We start from the raw sequence: 18766 nt of genomic DNA, 5'->3' as shown, positions 1-18766 counted from the left end.
ACGTCATCCCTGACTTAACACTAGAGCTGCTCCATAACATCCCAGTAGGAGATGACCCTCGTGTCAGAGTCCCTTCCTCATTCTTCCAAAAATGTTTCTGGACACATGTGGATGTGGGCCCTGCACATGTGGATTGTAAAGTATAGCAGAGAAAATAAGCAATAAAATACCTACCAATGAGATGAATGTAACAAATGAAAGGTTTGGGCTGACACAGAGTGTATATCATAAAGAACCAACATAGTCTTTGTGCCCTGAGACCACCTTCGTCTTTGTTGAAAACAGCAATGACAACAGACTTAAGAGCCAAAAAATACCTGCATTCAAATATGGGCTGTCACTAGTGGAAAACCCCCAGATTTATGTAATGACTCTAGGCCTCAGTTTCCTTATCTGTAAAATAGGAGCATGTTTTTAACCTCCAATCTTCCTTCTAAGTGCATGAGTGCTGCTTGTCCATAGAACACTGTTGAGTGCTACTCATGGACACAAGTGTGCATGGACTGCCATAAGAGACAGTAAGGCATCTCTGCCTCTGCTTCATCCTGCTCCCTTCTCAGATCATTCATGACCACAATAGCTTTCTTCACAGACATGTCACTCAATCTATGCTTACCTCCTCTTAGGTTTCCTTCTATTCCTAACCTGAGCCTAACCTGAGATACTGTACCCTCAGAAATAAAAAAAAAATCTAATTAATGAAGTTTGGGTCAAAGGAAGGAGAAGGTCTAAGTACTGAATTCAGTAGGGGGACACTACACATACATCTCAGCCCAGATCAGATCATGTTGCCGATGGACCTCTGATTTGCATGTACAACTCTGGGGAAGAGCCTAGAGGCCTCCAGGTCCCATTCCCTCTCTGCTCCTATTTCCTCTCTTGAACTGAACACACCGTGCACGTGGCTAGAAAGGGACTAGCTGGGTACTTCCAGTTCTTGTGAAATAAGGATTTCCTGGCCCCTGTTGCTTTAAAATCTTAGAACCAAGGTAGCTTTGGGGAAATGCTGTAGAAATGGTGTAGCACTCTTTAATGTCTCATCATCTCTGGAACCCGCAGAATTAACAGATGTGCCCTGGTAACATAAATGTCCTGGTCTAGTACACCTGGGACACTCCCACAGCTCTGTGTCTGTAGCCAGCTGACAAAGAGTCCTGTAACTGACTCTACCTGAGCAGGCAAGAGTGAGGATGCCTCTGAGATTGTCTCTGCAAAGCCCCTTGATATATGAGAAGTCAAAGCATCAAAATGTCTCCCTAGAAAGCTCAATAGACAAGAGTATTTGCAGGCTGACAACTTGCAGTTGGGGTCCTCAGCACTAATCTATGGAAAGTAACAATCAGCATAATTCCCCAGTAAACACTGTGACCCCAACTGCTGCCAGCAACAGAATTGAGCCTACTATGAAAATTTGGAGAAAGAAATGAAGTTTGTCCAACGTCACCATTACTTTTGCTTGGGGCTCCTAGGTCCTTGAACTGATCTAACTTTCCAATAATTGCACTGAAATAGTTCAGGACTTACTTTTAAAGCAAAATATTAACAAAATGTAAAATAGCAATTTTTAAAATAGTATCTGAAGAGAATAAAGTAGAAATGGAAGCAATACTGTACCATCAGAGAAGAAGAAAGTCCAGACTAGTGATAAGTAGAGAGTTGAATAATTCTTGAGTCAAACTGCAGCTTTGGGCAGAGTTCTAGTAAAGCTAGAAGGTTCCTCACCATTCCTCCTGTGGCGTGAAAGACCCTTGAGTTTCTGTGGGCCTGAAGAGTCCATCACAATGGAAAACCAGTCTGCCTGAACATAACCTCTAGGAATCTCTTTGGACAGGAGTTCACCACACTGCCTTTCTTTATTATTGCCCATCAGTTGCCAAAGTATTCCAGGAAGAAAAATAAAACGTTCTAAAAGACTAGTTGATAGCAAAACCCACACATTTGGTCACACAGAGCTTCCTTTTTCCAAAAAGAGCAGTAAAAGTAAACAGTCAGCAGAGGGCATTTCACTTCCCCTGCCACACACCCAGACCTGCTGCAGGTCACAAAAAGAGGAGTCCTGAGGGTGCCATCCCACCACAGCACAACAGTTTGAAACCAACAGGTCACATCTCACAGCCCCCAGGATGCACTCTGGTATCAGTGCTCATGCTCCACAGGTTCTTACTGAGTTAAGTAAGCACTCAGGTTTTCTCAATGAAGGTATAATAAAATCTCACTAAGGAAACATGCAAACCGGTCAGCACCTATTTATTTAACAATCCCATGCAAACCACAATACACATCCCACTCAACTAAGGAGCCAGGAGCCAGGTCCTAGTCATCAGTAACTTGTCTTTCAGAGCAGCTTTAAAAGAGCCCATGTCTGTTAGGTGTTTTCTGGGAGCAGGGCCTTGCCCCACCCATTGAGATTTCCCATGGGGCAACAGTCAAGCAACAGACTAGACAACAATTAAGAACTCTGCCCTAAAACCTGTGTGATATGTACCTTAAATGTGGATTTACCTCACCAGGGATCCACAGAACAGGTGTCCTCAAAGCTCTAGCAGCTTTCTGTCCCAGCTTGACAGACTGCTCAAGCTTCAATTTGCAACTAGTTGAACCTCAGCGGTCACTTTGTAAGATAAAAGCCACCTAGACCCATACTATCACTTAAGACACTCTCGGAATTACGCACCCCCCCCCCGCATAACCACAGTGAATGTTTTCTGTCACTGCTGGTCTTCAATATTATCCAAAAGAAAATAGAACTCATTAAGAAGAAAGACAACTAATACTCTCTTTACTTGTACCAAAACCAAAACAAATAATGAACAATAGGACTTCAAGCCTGGGGCTAACGAACTTGTCCCAGCTTCTACTGAAAACAAAATCTGAAAACTTGCTGACACTTTAATGTGAAGAGTCTTGTTTGTCTTGGTGGACTGAGATAGCAGAGGTCTTCTGGGAGGCCACAGGCTTGTTCACACTCATTATGGAAACACTACTGCAGGTGCTCTTCTTAGAGTCAAGTTCTCTCAAAGTTCTCAAATTTACCATGCTCTTATGGACAATGACTGATTTTTTTTTTTTCCAAACAGGAAGACTTTGTTCTTTGGCCAGAAGGACTTGACATACTACAGAAAGATTTCCCCACCCAATTTACACCAAATTGAATTACAGATGTCCCACCCCGTGACCTCAGGCAAAGCCAGGCCCAGTTCTCTTGTGTGGCGTTCTCTATGTAGCCAGGTTCCTTGACTCTTTCCTCACAAACACCACAACCCACGATTTCTTTCCCCTGGTTCCCACTGTGCCTTCCATGCCACCTGTCCACCCTCTTTCCAAATCCACTGTGGAGTAGCAGGATTCAGAAAGCTGCAGCACATATCTCTGTGCATGTATCTCTGCATGCATACCCATTCAATGCTGAATGATTTGTGGCAATAGTCAGTGTGTTCCCCAGTCATAATCTTAACTCCCAGAAACTCTGAAATCCTTCCCTACAGTTTCATAAAGTTCAGTGGTGTAGTTCTCAGAGCCTCTGACACAAATGGTATCATGGGATGCTGTACCACAACCTCTGAAACAAGCCAAAGATGAAGTTTACTCTCCTTCCCTTCTTTTACTGATGAAGAGGGTGATGCTTAGATATACTCAGTGAATTGTCCAAGGACTGCATTCATCAGTAGCAGTGTCATCAACCAAATTCAACACCTCTGACTCCAACATAGACCATTTTTTGCCTCACCACACACCCTCTTCTTGGCTCTATATGTCCCATTTCTTTCTCTATGTGGTACGGAAGGTCAGTCATCTAAAGGTCCCTGAGCCAATCCTAACCTTCCTTCCTCCAGTTGGAATATTGGCTTGGACCATGGGATCCTGTCTCTCTTGATGGTCAATTCTCCAAAAAAAAAAAAAAAAAAAAAATGGTGGTTTCCAGGTGATAGAGTCCTCCACAAGAAACTTGCCAAAAATCTACTCACATGAGGAGTGACAAGAACTGAGAGACTCAATTCCTGGCAAGGTTTTATTTTGGGCATTTTTCTACTGAAATGACAGCAGATAGGTCCACCTGAGAAACCAGCTGCATCTGTCTGCCTTTTATAGAAACTAGGGTCACCAGAGCAGAAAGGGTTCCTATCTCAGATACACCATTCTGATTCAGGGTCAAGACCGAAAGACATTTGTTAGACCAGTTATCTAGCAAATGGTTGTTGAGCAGATCAGACTAGGGGAACTTGCAGTCTATTCAGGTGGGATATGTAGACTTTAATGAACTAATAACACAAGCAAATATAGAATTACAAACTATGATGAAGCTATATCCGCTTCAGAACTGCAGAGTTCTGACTTCTGCTTCCACCTGATTCAGTAAGGCTTGAATGGGCAGCAAGCTGTCTCTAGGGGCTGTATAAAGAGGAGAGAGGCAAGAGGCATGACAGGCAGTTCTCTCTTCAGTGTACAGACAGACCTGGGGTCACTGATTCGAGCCATACCATGAGTATAAGTAAGAGTATGAGTCTCAGTCAAGACACTCAAAGTGACAGACCCTGGGTGGGCCCTCAGGATGTTTCACTGTTAGCTGCCCTTAGCTGATGAGCCTATCAGAAGAACAGCCCTGATAACTCATTATAAGATGAAAGTTATCTAGATTCAGTCTGAGTATCAATTTCTTTTAATTTTTTTCTTGTGTGTGTGCATCTGTGAAGGATGTAAGGGATGATTATGTATGTGTAGGTACACATGGATGTCTATATGTCATCTACCATAAATGTTTCTTTTTTCTTTTTGAGGTAGGGTCTCTCACTGGTCTAGAACTTATTGATTCAGCTAGGCTGACTAGCACAGGGATGGTTTGCATATGCCACCGTGCCAGTTCTAGGGATCAAATTCAGTACTCATACTAGCATGGCAAGAACTTTACCGACTGAACTATCTCCCCAGCTCTTAAGTATCATTTTCTGGGCCTCAAATTTTCAGTGACTTTTGAGTCAGAATAGAGTTACCCTTGATAAAACCATACCCTACCCCTATGAGGGTGAACCTAATTAAATTGAAAGGGGAAGAAAAGTCCAGTTCCATGCAAAGTTCCTTTGACTGATTAGGACCTGGCAGACTTAGTGTGGAAAGCTTACTACATGGTTTATTACCCATGTGACCCTCAGCAAAGTAATTTAATTGTGTAACCTTCAGTTTCTCTACCTGTAAAATGAGAACATTGTCTGTCTCAAAGGGCTATCATGAGGATTATGTATGGACTGATATATGTGGCATATAATAGGTGCCAAATAAAAAGTCACCATCACTCACCATATCTTGTTGCATGCTGAGATTAAATATCTGTACATATCCAGGACCCTGCTACCTACAAAGCCCGCTTCACTTTGTCTTTTTTATGCTCCTGGAAGTCACCTTCAAGTACCTGAGCCTAAAGTCCCCAGAGAAAGCTGTACTGAGGGGATAGAGAAGCCAAGGGTGGAACAGGATTGACCAGAGACTTCACTGAAAGACAACAACCCTCAATAGGAGACAAAAACCTGGCATTGGCTTTCGTAAAAATTGTATAAGCAAAGCATATTTCTGTCTTCAAAAGCCACCAGACAATTGGGCTTGTAGTATATTTAAGGATTTTTAAAGCTGCCTCTGAGAGTAAATACCTTAGATATTTTTGAGTACTAGCAATTAGGTGAGAGACAAAATACAATGGCATGCCCTTGTCCTGACCTCAGATGTTAGCCACTCCTTAAGGAATGTGTGTCTCTAAAACAAGAGGGGCAGCCACAGGGACAGCTGAGGCTGGGGTGCAGCTGTTCCTTCAGTGGGTCTGGATAACAAGGAACACATCATATGTTAAGTGTATATGTGGGTATGCATACAACAGGGAATACAATTCTAGAAAGTGTGCTCAGGGGTTGTATCACCTGTTAGAGCAAGGCAGATTCCTGACTGACTCACACATTGGACATTACAGGTGTGTGTGTGTGTGTGTGTGTGTGTGTGTGTGTGTGTGTGTGTGTGTGTGTGTTGGCCTAATCTGAAAACTCCTGACCATCAGTCCCACAGTAAACCTACCCAACCTACTGTTAACCTAAATTCTATAGCAAACCAATCCACTAGGAAGGATAGAGCAGACAAAAGGAATACATCTTTATTTATTAAATAAAGATCTGAATCTAGAATTATTGACTCTCTCTGATAGAGTTCAGGAAGAAAATCTGTGGTTAGGCAGCTTGAAGAGGGAGATGGATACTCCGCTGTTAGTTTTTTGACTTAAACAATACATAGTTTTAGTTTTCAAGGCTAAAGAGTCTTAAAAGAGAATGAGTTTTTCTTGAGATCCTTGGGTAAGGACTACTCTCTTCATGGATGCAGCAGGGGTTGTATTTAAGGCTCAGATCCAACTGCTCATAAGTAGTATAGGGCTTGGTCCACATGTAAAAATAGTCATGGTGACTGCCTCATGAAGAAAAACATAACTTGTAGTCGAGATGAGCTTTTGCAACAATTCTCAGGTTTACTAACCAGAGGCTCTAATGATATGGGAGACTACCTCATAAGGGACCCTACAGGAGTGGTTATTAGAGTATCAAATCTGAGAAATATGTCACTGAATCATTTTTTTAAATTGCCTCCTCCCTTTATTCACAAGAAAACCACATGACTGAAGACATGACCTTCCCAGCTGCAAAGCTTCATGAAAACTAAGACAACATGCTTCACAGTGACTCACTCTGTAAGCCAAGACTGAAGCAAGCTATCAGAGCTCTTGGCCAAAGGAGTGAAGAACTGGTCAGAAGCCTTAAGAATCCTAGGACAAGATTAAGATGCCAGGCAAGGAAATCAGGAAATTGACAAGCAAGTCAAGCTCTGGGCATCCCCACCTCAGATACTTTATCTTGACTTTGATGTTAGGATCCCATGAGCCATTTGATTTGGAGAGAGAAAAATTACTTGATTTGAAGAGAGAACAGCATTTATGAGCATCAGCCTAGACATCTTTGGATTTTTATTTCAATGCTAAGGTGCCACAATATTTCCCAGAATGTAATCAGTGAACCTGATTGCCATCATGTGTCCTCCATGACTTACAAATGTCCCATGGCATCATCACTGATGCCTGGATGAGTATACACAAGCATAGCATAATGAAAAGATGATTGACCTTCTTTCTACACTTTTCTTTCCTGAGCAGATAAAGCTTCTGTCCAATGCTAAAATTTATCATTTTCAACACTTTCTCTCTTTTTCAGTTCAACATTTGTCATTCCTAGGAGGTTTTTAAGAATCTGTATTATCATCTCCCTTCTCAGTAAAGCTTGATTCTTTCTAGTAGATTAAAGAGTCATTGAACTTTCTGAAAGGGTGGTCAACTCCCTTTGGGCATCAGCACCTAGTCTGAGAATGATTCTGGCTTGTAAGTCTTTGGCTGCCAGCTCTTCCCAGAAAGTACTACTAATGAAACCATTACTAAGAAAAGGAGGCAACACATTGTTGTTTCGGTTTTCAGTACCATCAGTGCTATTTCTTGACCATTTCAAGTGTTGTTCTCCTCACAACCAACTTATAAATACCTCAGTCCAAACTTGTGAATTAAAAAAACAAACACAAGTATAAGCCCCATGCTACCTGGTAAGGGTGGAAAGGAAGTAATGGACAAATGGATCTCAGACTGATCAGCTTAGCCATCAGCACTGACCCTGGGCCTGAGTCCTATTAATAATTACAGGACCATGAATATGCATCCTGCCACTTCACATGTCAAACTCAAAAATCATAATCTATAGTTAGCCTACATAACCTCTGCCCTCAGTGAGACAAAATAACAATAGTAACAACTACTTATTGGGTGCTTACTTACTGCCAAGCATGGTTGTAAACACCCACCACAGTCCATGAAAGGAAGAACCACATTCATAGTACATACAGAAAAAGAAGAGACTTACCAGAAGCACAGCCAGTAAGACATAGATCTCAAACTCCTATCTGCTTGTCCCTGAAGCTGATCTTTAAACTCCTAAAAGCAAACAAAGAGCAGCAATATCCCTTTATAGCTCTAAATAAAACCCCACTCACCATAGTTTTCTCTCCAATAAGTAAACACATTTTGAATGAATCCTAGAGGTCTGAGCAGCCATCTGTATGGGCTGCTGTGTTTCATCTCACTGTAGGCCTTTACCTAACATGGAAAGCCTTGGCTTTCACCAAATGCATGTCCTAAGCCCTAGGAGGTAGGTAGCACAGGTTAGTGGCAGGAGACAGGGCAGCTTATCAAGTGAATTTTATCTCATAGATGAGTTACTAGTATAATATTTAAGCTTCAGTTTCCTCATCAAAAAAGAATATCTTATAACAGGACCCATGCTTTTGAGAAGGCATTTTTATGAGAAGGAGATGAAATAGTACAAAGTGTGGCAAAGATCGACAGTTGTCACATCCAACACCTGCTTGTTTCTTCCCTTTTAACAGCCCTTGCACTGGTAATATGACCGCCTAAATAACTGTGTTTTTCTCCCCTGTAGATGGAGTAGCCATGAGACGCCAAAAGTGGTTGCCTGTTAGGAGAAGGGATAGTAATGAGGAAGATACTGTTTTTTCTTTCCCCAGTTATTCTTTCAAGATTTGATGATTATTAATTGGTGGACTGAGTTACAGTGACAACCAGGAAATTTTGAGGTCATATGCTAAAAACATCAAAGTAGAAAGACAAAATAAGCCAGAATATTATGTGCAGTACGGAGACCCCACAGGGTCCTGGAAAGCCTACTATGAAATTCTTTTATGTGTTAAGAAGTACAGTCCAGAATCTCACTTAAATTCCTATCACGTTACATATCTATATTAGCAACCAATGTCACCCAAACTGATCCAACAGAGAAGTCATACTCTGAGTGCCACCAACTAAGTGCCCTACACCCCACAGCTGCCATTTAACACTGTCAGAAGAACTGAGCATTTTCTGTTAATATCAGTACAAAGATCAATGATATATGAAGCCACAAATTTGGACTACCAGTAATAGTTCAAGACCTATACATTAAAATCACCCAGGAAGAATAAATTTACTCATAACTCCATACTCTTTAGAAGTTCCCCTATTGGATTGGAAGTACAGTACATATGAATATCCCATGCAAGCATGGGATAATGAAAAGATAATTAAAACATGCTCCTATTTCTAATTCTTTTGCTTCTCTCCTCTCTTTTCTATCTCAACATTTCCCAGGCCTAGAAAGTTTAAACAATATTTATTCTCATATCATTGTCTAGTTCAAGTGGTGCTATGAATTTGGCATTACTTCCTGCCAAACATGGTAGTGTACACCTGCCATAAGCCATGAAGGGAAAACTATATCTTAATGTATACATAATTCTTGTTCCTGGGGCAGAACTGAGAGCTCTGGGTTGGCACCAACGTATCAATATTCCTTAAATCTCTCCCCAAACATCCTGGTATGTAGGGGATATTGAAAAGAACTTCTCTGGGCATATATAAGACTCCTTTCTATTAACTAAGGACCTTTGTTTTAATTTTTTAAATAGGGGCATAAAACAACTCAGTGATTAGAGCCTGCAATCAATTTCTTAGCTAGGAAAAAGACTAGTTCCACAGTGGTTAGGTAGCCGGCTAAAAAGCCCCAGGCCTGTTTATCTGTAGATTGGCAAATATAATCCATGCACCATAAATACAAGACTAACACCTCTCCACAGCCTCACACAACCAAGGCTCAGGAGCTTTGGGGAAGGTTACTTCATCCAAAGCATTTCCCACTCTTATCAAGAAGTTCTTCCTAAAAATGAGAAAACTAGAGTAGTTACTAATGATGCTGCAAAGGGAGAGTTATCTAACAACCATAATCAATTACCCAACTTTGGTTTGGTTAGCTAGCAAGAGAAATTAGTGAACATCTTCATTTAACTGGAAACTAAACTACTGGAGGAAATTAAGGGGGGTGGGGACCTGACACGCATACTTTATATTTGGAAAGTTAAAAGAAAATATTTACAAAACTTCTTAATGAATCAAACAGCCAAACTTTTAGTGGACAAGTGTAGTCAACCTTGCTTTTTTTTTTTTTTTTTTTTTTTTTCCTAAACGAACAGATTTGAATGTATGAGCAGAAGGACCATTTCCAATATTTCTGAGGTGGTAAATATTGAGAATTAGGGTAACATATCTGACATTTTTCTTTAGTAAATATAAGACAAGAAAAATGTTCACCATGAAAAATCATTTGCTCTTTTAGCAATTAAACTGTTTTCTTGTGTTGCAGAACACTGTTTTCTGGGTACTAGCATGGTTGTTTCTTTTTCAACAAGAGCACCTATAAAAATCCATGAGACCTTCACAAGACTGAGCCTGCTCACATTCTCCCATAGAAGCAAAGTATAGGAAAAGTCATTAGACCCTCACCTGATCAGGCCACTCACTTACTCACTCAGGTGTATGTCATTCTTTCCCAGTGAGCATTATCTCAGGAAATTCTAGACTAAACTTACAGGAATTAAAGACTAACTAAAGGGGGCTCCATCTGTGCAGATTTAGGGAAATCATTACCCATGCTGAAGTAGGAATTTTTGGTGGTACAGATATTTGGGAGTCACCCATGTTTCTGTAAATAAGTCACATAAACTCATAATTTCACCAACCTACATGGATGAAATTGTGACTTTGGTCTGTCATTGGTTCTCTGGCTGGGCTTATTAGACATCTGTTCATAGCTCCCTGAGTAAAGGCAATGAAACAGCCTAAGAGATGTGTGTCTTCCCCAACCTATCCCCATTTCTCCTGCACAAGGAACCTGTGAATTTATATCTCTCCTTTGGCTTCCTCTGCATTAGCAGTAGTAACTCAGTGTATAAGCTTGGTAAGGGAGGTCTTTACTTAATGAGCTCATTAAGCAAAGGTTGTATCTTAGAATGAAAAAGTTAGAAGCTGTCTACACAGTTTAAATTACTTCCTGCTATAAATTATCTGAATTTATGCATGAGATTTCCAAGTGTCAAAATTCACATGTATAGCCCTTAGTATCTTTACTCTTAAAAATATAGTTTCTAGTTAGTGGAACCCTAATGTAAATCCTAAAAGTAAGACCTCGTTATTAGTGAGAATTATGAGTCCGTATTTATCTGATACACCGGTCTGATCTGTTCCAGGTGTCTGACAAAGGCAAATGGGCATAATGATTTGGTAATAATAATAGTTCCTGTTCCTAAGTGGCCCTTGAGTGACTACAGTGAAAACATGGCCAAGTCCATGAGATCTGAGACAACAAGTCAATGCAGAGAAAAATCAGTTAATCCTGCCTTTCACTATCACCACAGATCTTTTCCTAATACAAGAAACAATGATGAAAATCGTATCTTCCAGTTTTTTCTCCATTCCAACAAGTGATATTGAATTTATTATACAATGTCCCATCACTTCTAAAGAAGACTTTTAATCAATTAAATTTGTTGTCATTAACAAACTATAATTTATCACATGCTTTGTCTACCATTGATGCTAACACTATATAAGTCCAAGAAACTGAGTAACATGGGGAAATGAATGTCTCAAGTACCAGTCAGACATCTAAGTGGGGAGGTGGGCAAGCTTCTTCTATAAAGAGCCAGATAGGCCTGTACAGTAACATTACACCTACACAACTTGGCTGCTATAGCAAAAGCAGCCATGCAAAATATGCCAGTCAAGAAACATAGCTGTGTTCCAATAAAACTTTATTACAAAAATAGACAATAAGCTCGATTTGTCACACAGGCCATATTATCACACTTCTGTTGTAGACCTTTGAAATATGCAGTTAAATTCTATCACCCAAAAATATTTGCCTGGAACTCTTTAAAGGTTAGGAAAAGGTATATGGGTGGGGGGTAGGGGTTGGCATAGCCCAATGAGTCAGACAGACTTATGGGACAGTTAGAAGAAGGAGGGCATTAACTGACCCCTGTGGCTGCTTACTGGACATATGAGTTCCACTTTGTCTACATTCTTTTTTTTTCCTAAATTCAACATTTCAATAAAAATTTATATCTAGATAAAATAATCTTCAGGTTCTTGAAATCTGAATAAGAGTTTAAAATGTGGACTTGAACTGAAAAACACATTTTTCATTCATGTAATATTGGTCATTTCCATTTGAAAATGTGTGAATCAAATTGTTTTACAAGTTAGTATTTCACCTTTAAGCAAGCCAGTGCTTTGTTGACTTCAGCCTCTAAAACAGAGATCTAATGGATACTCTGATGGCACAATGTGATTTCATACCACAGGCCTGACTTTTTTTTTTTTTTTTTTTTTTTTTTTTGTCACTTTGAACAAACTTCACAGTTTTAAAAGTTGCCAGACAGCTGGCATGTTAACTCATGTGAAATTTAATTGTTACAGTTAACATTTTATAACGGAGTGTTTTCTCTATCTTAACATTTTAATGGAAATCATTGTAAAAATTGTGTCAACATAAGTTTAGTGAAGGAAGGGACATGTGGGTGGGGAGCAGATGAGAACAAAGTATAATGGCAAATATGTATGAAGATGCCATGATGAAACACATTACTTTGTGTATTAACCTATTTTTTTAATTTAGCAAACTTTATGGAAAGTGCTTGCATACAAAATATAATAGTCAACATAAAACCCAAGTTGATGTTCCTAGTATGTACAATATTGGTCAGTGGCAGGTACAATGCTTTACTTTAATTCTCACAAAGACTTTTCGAGGCAGGCATTCACATCTTCATGTCAAGAGTGAGAAGAGGAGAGAGTACTCAGTTGTAGAACCAACTGTCAGAGCCAGTCCAGTGCTCAAGCTGTTTCAAGTTGTTTCTACTATGCTGTCCTAGTCAGGTGGATGTTCATTCTCATCTACATGAGATAGTGGTAACCAGTACAGATGGACCAACTTCTTTATCCTGCTGACACCCAGGGCTGGGACCTCAAGGCTTCCACATCTCAATGTCAACAGGTCTGAGCTTTGTCACCACAATCTCCCATCTTAACCATAGGCTGTGCTCACCAGGAGTCCACTAGCAGGAGTACCTGGGCCAAGTAGGGAGGAGGTGTCATGTGTGCTATGAGTGTTTTCTTAACTCTTTCTTAACCCAGGGTACAGTCATTTCAGCTCATGCTTGAAGGGTGGTTTCTGAAAAAAGAAAGTGCCTTCTCAGCACTCCTCGCGACTGACTTCAGCCTGCCCTCCAGCCTGTGAGTCTGAGCAAGCTGATGGCACTACCTTGATTTTACTAGGTTTCCCACAAGTCTTAGTTACTCAGATGACCTTGGGTCCAGGGCAAAGGGATAGGTCTAGTGCACAAGGCCTTTCCTCATCCCCTTCAAGGCCCCAAAGGACAGTTTATATAATTTTGACTTTTTCTCATCTGAACCCACTCCAATTATAATACTGGTGAATTAACAATGTGGTCACTGTTTTAACGCATTCTGTTCTACCTGGCTGGCCCCGGTGGTGTGAGCAGGAAGCAAACCCTCTAACAACTCTAAAAAAAATTCTGTTCATCTCTTAGGGGGCATTAGAGAAAAAAAGTACAGTGGATATCAACAATGGGAGACTATGGTAGCTTCTTCAGTGTAGGCAAGCAACCCATAGCTCAGGAGCTAATGCCAAGTCAGAGCAATTGGTACCATCCTGGTGGCACCATCAGCTTGTTAAAAGCAGCTATTTACGGTGGGATTATTTTTACCCAATTTTAAATATGCAAACTCTAAGAGTTTGAAAAAAAAAAAAGAAACTCTAAGGAAGAAGGCATATTGACACTTATAGGGTCCCCGAAGATACTTAGACCCATCTGCCTCATAGCATTTCCAATGGTGCTGACTGCCACTCTGCTTCCAGAGGGACAAGGTTTTGCTCTGGTCACTTTCTGCTATGAGTCCCATGCTACCCAAACTAGAAAAGGTCAGTCGTTAAAACTCTCCAATACGAATTAAAGTTCACTTCATTTTATTTTTGAAGATGAAATCTCTCTGATACCAATGATAGGACTTTGTGAACTGAGAAATGTTTAAATTGCTCCTCTGAGTCACCTATGAATAACAAAATCAATTCCAGAGAATGGGGATTGAGAAATAAAGAAAACAGTTGGTGACAATGTGACTATGTTACATTGTAATCAATGAAGAGATATTTTCAGATTTAAAATATATATATATAGCCCTCCAAAATGCCTTTTTCTTTTCATCTGGATTATTATATATGTTTGACTGAGGAATGGTATACTTAAACTAACGAAAGGCATTTTAAGGAGTTAATCATCTAACAAAGAAAGATAGGAAAATTTTTTGATAATAGCTCTTACTTGAGGAAGTATGGGACTGAGCCTTGCTAAGGTCCAACTTTGGTGAGACTGTTCAGTTGACTTTGTTTACCTCATGAAAGGAATAATGTAGATAATGTCTGTATGACTTCCATTATCAATAACACACGATTCTTTTCAATCCACAGAACGGAAAATATAGTTCACACTTGTTCCATTCAACTCCAGGGATAAAAATCAAGGTCAAAGATAAACCCACAGGCCCTTTGCAGTGGAACACAAATCTAACCATGCCCCAGAATAAGGAAGAGAGTGAAAAGAAGCTGGAAGGAAGCTGCGAAGACAAGCTTCAAACAACTGGGTTTCCATCCTGTCAACACATCCATAGGAAGGAACCACCTTGGGCAGAATTCAGCTAGAAATGGACCCACAGAACTAAATAACAAGCCGAATTTGCAGATGTCTATGAAAGTAAAGACCCTCACGTGAAGAACTACTCCAAACCCGTATCATATGTGGTTTCTGTCTCATGAATCATAAACTGCCCTTTCCTCACCTCAGTGATTCATGCACAGAACCGGAGGTGCAATGAGCTGTCCCACCTTGGGACATTAGTTCGTTCCCCCAAGTTGGAAAATGAGCATCACCTCTGACAGGCTGGTTTTCCCATCGAGCTCCATCTCACCCACCTCAGCCCTCCATGCTCCCCGGGCCCTGAACTTAGACCCAGAGTTCCCGTCACCACCAGTAGTCTCTATTCCTGGCCCCTGCCTCTGCTTACTTGGCTCTGACAGCCACAACCAAACCACTTACATTTTTGCCAGAGCATGGCCTGTGACAGGATGTTGCCTTTTCTCTTTGAAGCAGACAGTTTGGCTTCTTTAATGTGCCTGGGTGTGCTTTCCTCCCGTGGAACCACCGTTTACTCTGAGGCCGTTTCTTCAGCTTTTTAAAGGCCTGCGTTCCTGCTGAGTGGCGCCAGCCACGTCATCACATCCTCCCACCCCAAGCAGGGCTGTGCTTTTTCTTCAGCAACACTGACTGTCACCCCACTGTGTGCACCCCTAAGGTCCCCACTGGCTGAAGAGTGTTTTACACACAGAACCAGCCAGCTGGGACTAAATGCCACACAGCACTAGAGACCATAGCCATTCGTACACAGCCACGGAGTGGTGTGTAGCCCTAGAGTGTGAGTGTCTGGGTGAATGCAGAGAGTAGACTATGAGGCCAAGGATCAGAGCTCTTTATGTGATTAGGTAGGCGTCCAAAAGACGATCTAGAAAACAGTGGGCTTTCTCCGGTCCTCACATACTGTTCCACAGTGCCAGGCCAATTGCAGGACTCACCTCACCATGGGTGCCTGCTCAACGGGAAATGGCGATTCCCAGGGGTCACTATTCTCAACTTGGGAGGAAACACCTGTCCTCCCTTCAAGCCTCACTAAACAAGCTCCCCATTCTTTTAGTGTTGCTTCTCTGTTTATTCCATTTTGAAATGTAACGGCTTCTCCCCTCCACCCAATCCACAGTAAAATGGCAAGATACAGTGTTATTATTTAGATGCCGGGATCACTGGTTCAGAAGGTCGGCCTTCAGAAGGTAGGTCCTCAGAGAAGGGGGGCAATTCACTCGAACAAGAAAAAAAGGATGTCGACACTGGGACTTCTAAAAAAGAAGCCGGAGCTGATTTCCCAAAAAAAATGACTTTTAGGCTAAGGAGGACCAAGGTTTCTCTCCCAGAACCCCACCCAGCATGACTAATAGAAAGCTTCTCAAAGGAAGAGTAATGGGCTCACCATCTGCAGTGCATACAAAATGAGGCTATGTTCTGCCACTGTGTATCTGAAACCCACATGCTTCTGGGTCAAGGTCACATGGTTATGCCCTCTGGGGTAGTCCAGAGACCTTGCAGCTTTGCCTTCCATGATGCCTCAGAATGATCTAATACATTCTGGGTGTGACCCTGCCATCCTCCAGCTTAAGAAGCCTTCACCTAAAGGTCTATAGCTCAGTGATGCAGGGCTTGTCTGGCATGTGTAAGGCCTGGCATTCCACCTCCAGCACCACTAGAAGAAGACTTCTCCCTTTATCCACAGAACTGAGATGCAGAAAGCCTCTCACAATTGAGCCCTCCTCTCTCCAGACTCACGCTCATATGAAACTACTGACCTGTGTCTCTCTCCCTGTCTCCCCATCTGAAGGGCACACCTTCTTTCATCAAGACCCAACTCAAATAGCACCTTGGCAAGTGAAAGAAATTATCAGTCCCCCTGTCTCTGTTCTTAGAGCACTATGCCTGTTGTTTACATGATGGTAAACTGTCCTATGACTCTGTAGGGACCTCAAGGAGGCTTTATGCTTTATATATGGCATCTTAACCCCCAGTAAAACTTCACCTAATGAAGTTATAGATTACAGTCTCTAATGGGTTGTAGGCTTGAGAGCAGGTCTTGAGGAGAAACACTGGTCAAGTCACATAATAAAACAATTCAACAGAGACGGCTCCCTCCTACATGAATTAACAACCCTCACTCAAAACCCTCTGAGCTCAGTATGATGAAGGGACCATGCTGTGGGGACTGCTTACCACAACCCAACCTAGTCTAGTAGGTGCCAGTGTATTAGAGCCTTAGGCCTACTGAGAAGTTTCCACCCATCAGGCCTGGCTTAGCTCCAGGAGCTGTGAGTTCCCATCAATGCTCTGCCACGCACTGGCTGTGTCTCCTTAAATATGCCGTACAACTGTTCTTGTCTCGGTTTCTATGACTATAGAATGAAGTGGTTCTCCAGATGTCTAGGGCTCGTAAGGCAGATATCGTTCTGACTAGGCATCTCTTACACTGTAGTAAATTTTGTTGATCTGTCTTACTCTAAGGTCATGAAATTAAGGATTCTTTTTTTTTTTTTTTTTTTTTTCTTATTTGTCTTTCTATAGGCCTAGCTTAATGAGCTCCACAGAGCAATACAAATATCTACTTGCTATGGCAATGTACTTACTCACAGCAAAATTATAGATTCAGACAATGAGGAAATATTTGTAAAAATATTAAAGTGAACACTGAACCTGTCTCCTTAAAGCAGGCCAAACTGCCATTCAAATATTGTAGCATAACAAAAATATCTTAGGGCCTACAAAGGCTCACATTGAACTTGCTCTTGGAGGAAGTATTCAAATGAAAAGTGCTACTTTGGAGGATAGTGTAAGAAGTGCTAGAACAAAAGGCCATCAAATGCCTGGATCCTGTTTATTACAGGAATTCTCTTAAAAACTGGGAAAAGAAAATTCCTCCAGAACAAAATATCATCACACCTGCACAAGTCCAAAAATATAATTTACATTAATTATATTTTGTATTTAATGCCATGATGGATGGTCCTAAAGCAACTCAAAGGCATTTAATTGTAATGTTGCTTTTATTGCACAAAGGGGAAAACAAAGGCAAGCCTTATCCAAGATATGTAGGGCCAGAGTATTTCAATTTCAGATATTTTCAGATTTTGGAACGCTGGATATATAACAAACTATATTGATATGAAATACAAGTTCATTTGTGCACATATGCATCTTACATGCACCCTGAAGGTAGTTTCAGGCAGTATTTTTAGGATACCTGTATTTATACTACAGTCTGTCACGTGAGTTCAGGTATGAAATTTTCCTCCTGTGGTGTCATAGCAACACTGGAAAAGTTTGTGATTTGTGAACATTTTGGATTGGGGATTTTCCTGTCAGGAATGCTCAACCTGAAGAATGATAGATAAATTTAAGAACTTAATAGCAGAAAACAAGCCTCAGTGCAAACTTAGGTATATGGAACCACCATCTTCATTCTTAATATAGAAACAGAAATAGACTATTTTATCTTTAAGCCAGATAAATTTGGCCATCTCTAAAGAAAATAAGAAACGGATTTTTAAATATAGAAAACAGAAAATGAAAGATGGTAAGTACTAATAGTACAGTAACTATAATAAATATGGAACTATTAGGTTAACTAATTAAAAGAAATTTCTTAATTAATTTAAGTATTTTAGAAGATCTAGCAATATAATGTCACAGTTGTGATCAATGAAAGACTGACAGGAGATTTTCAAATAAAAAAATAATATAAATTGGTTTCTGAAACAATGATGTCAACTTAAGAAAACTATAGGACATTTAACTCATTCAAAATTCCTAAATATTATTTTACATGATTCTATAGTGTATTAGGAAACAATAGTAAGCCATGATAGAACGAGGGTCATAAACAACAGTATGTATAGCCTTTACCTCAGGAATGCAAGGATAGTTTTCTTATAGTTAAGAACTACTGCTTATTTAAGAGACGAACTACAATTCTACATTTTAAAGTAAATGAAATTATTTAAATCCAGCTAGGATAATGAACTCCAAGACAAAATGGGCAAATCCACAAATAAAATATTAAACTCCATTTCTGTCTATGAGAAATCTCCTGCATTCCCTTCTGAACTGAGAGGGCTAAGGCCACTTCTCCAGCAAGTGAATGTGATGT

General features: G+C 40.6%; 1 protein-coding gene across 1 annotated transcript in view; it reads right to left on the bottom strand.

Annotated features, from left to right (window-relative positions):
* Positions 1-15414, bottom strand: part of Pou2af1 (POU class 2 homeobox associating factor 1) — a 23125-nt gene extending 7711 nt beyond the window's left edge. Inside the window, exon 1 of the mRNA XM_051197455.1 lies at positions 15064-15414. Within this exon, the coding sequence (XP_051053412.1) occupies positions 15064-15079 (16 nt within the window). The 5' untranslated portion in view covers positions 15080-15414. The remainder of the gene's footprint in view (positions 1-15063) is intronic.
* Between the last annotated feature and the right edge of the window lie 3352 nt (positions 15415-18766).

This window comes from Phodopus roborovskii, unplaced genomic scaffold (genome assembly GCF_943737965.1).
Source record: "Phodopus roborovskii unplaced genomic scaffold, PHOROB, whole genome shotgun sequence".
Classification (NCBI taxonomy): Eukaryota; Metazoa; Chordata; class Mammalia; order Rodentia; family Cricetidae; genus Phodopus; species Phodopus roborovskii.
Note: the sequence above shows the minus strand (reverse complement) of the source record. Positions and strands in the feature narration are given on the sequence as shown.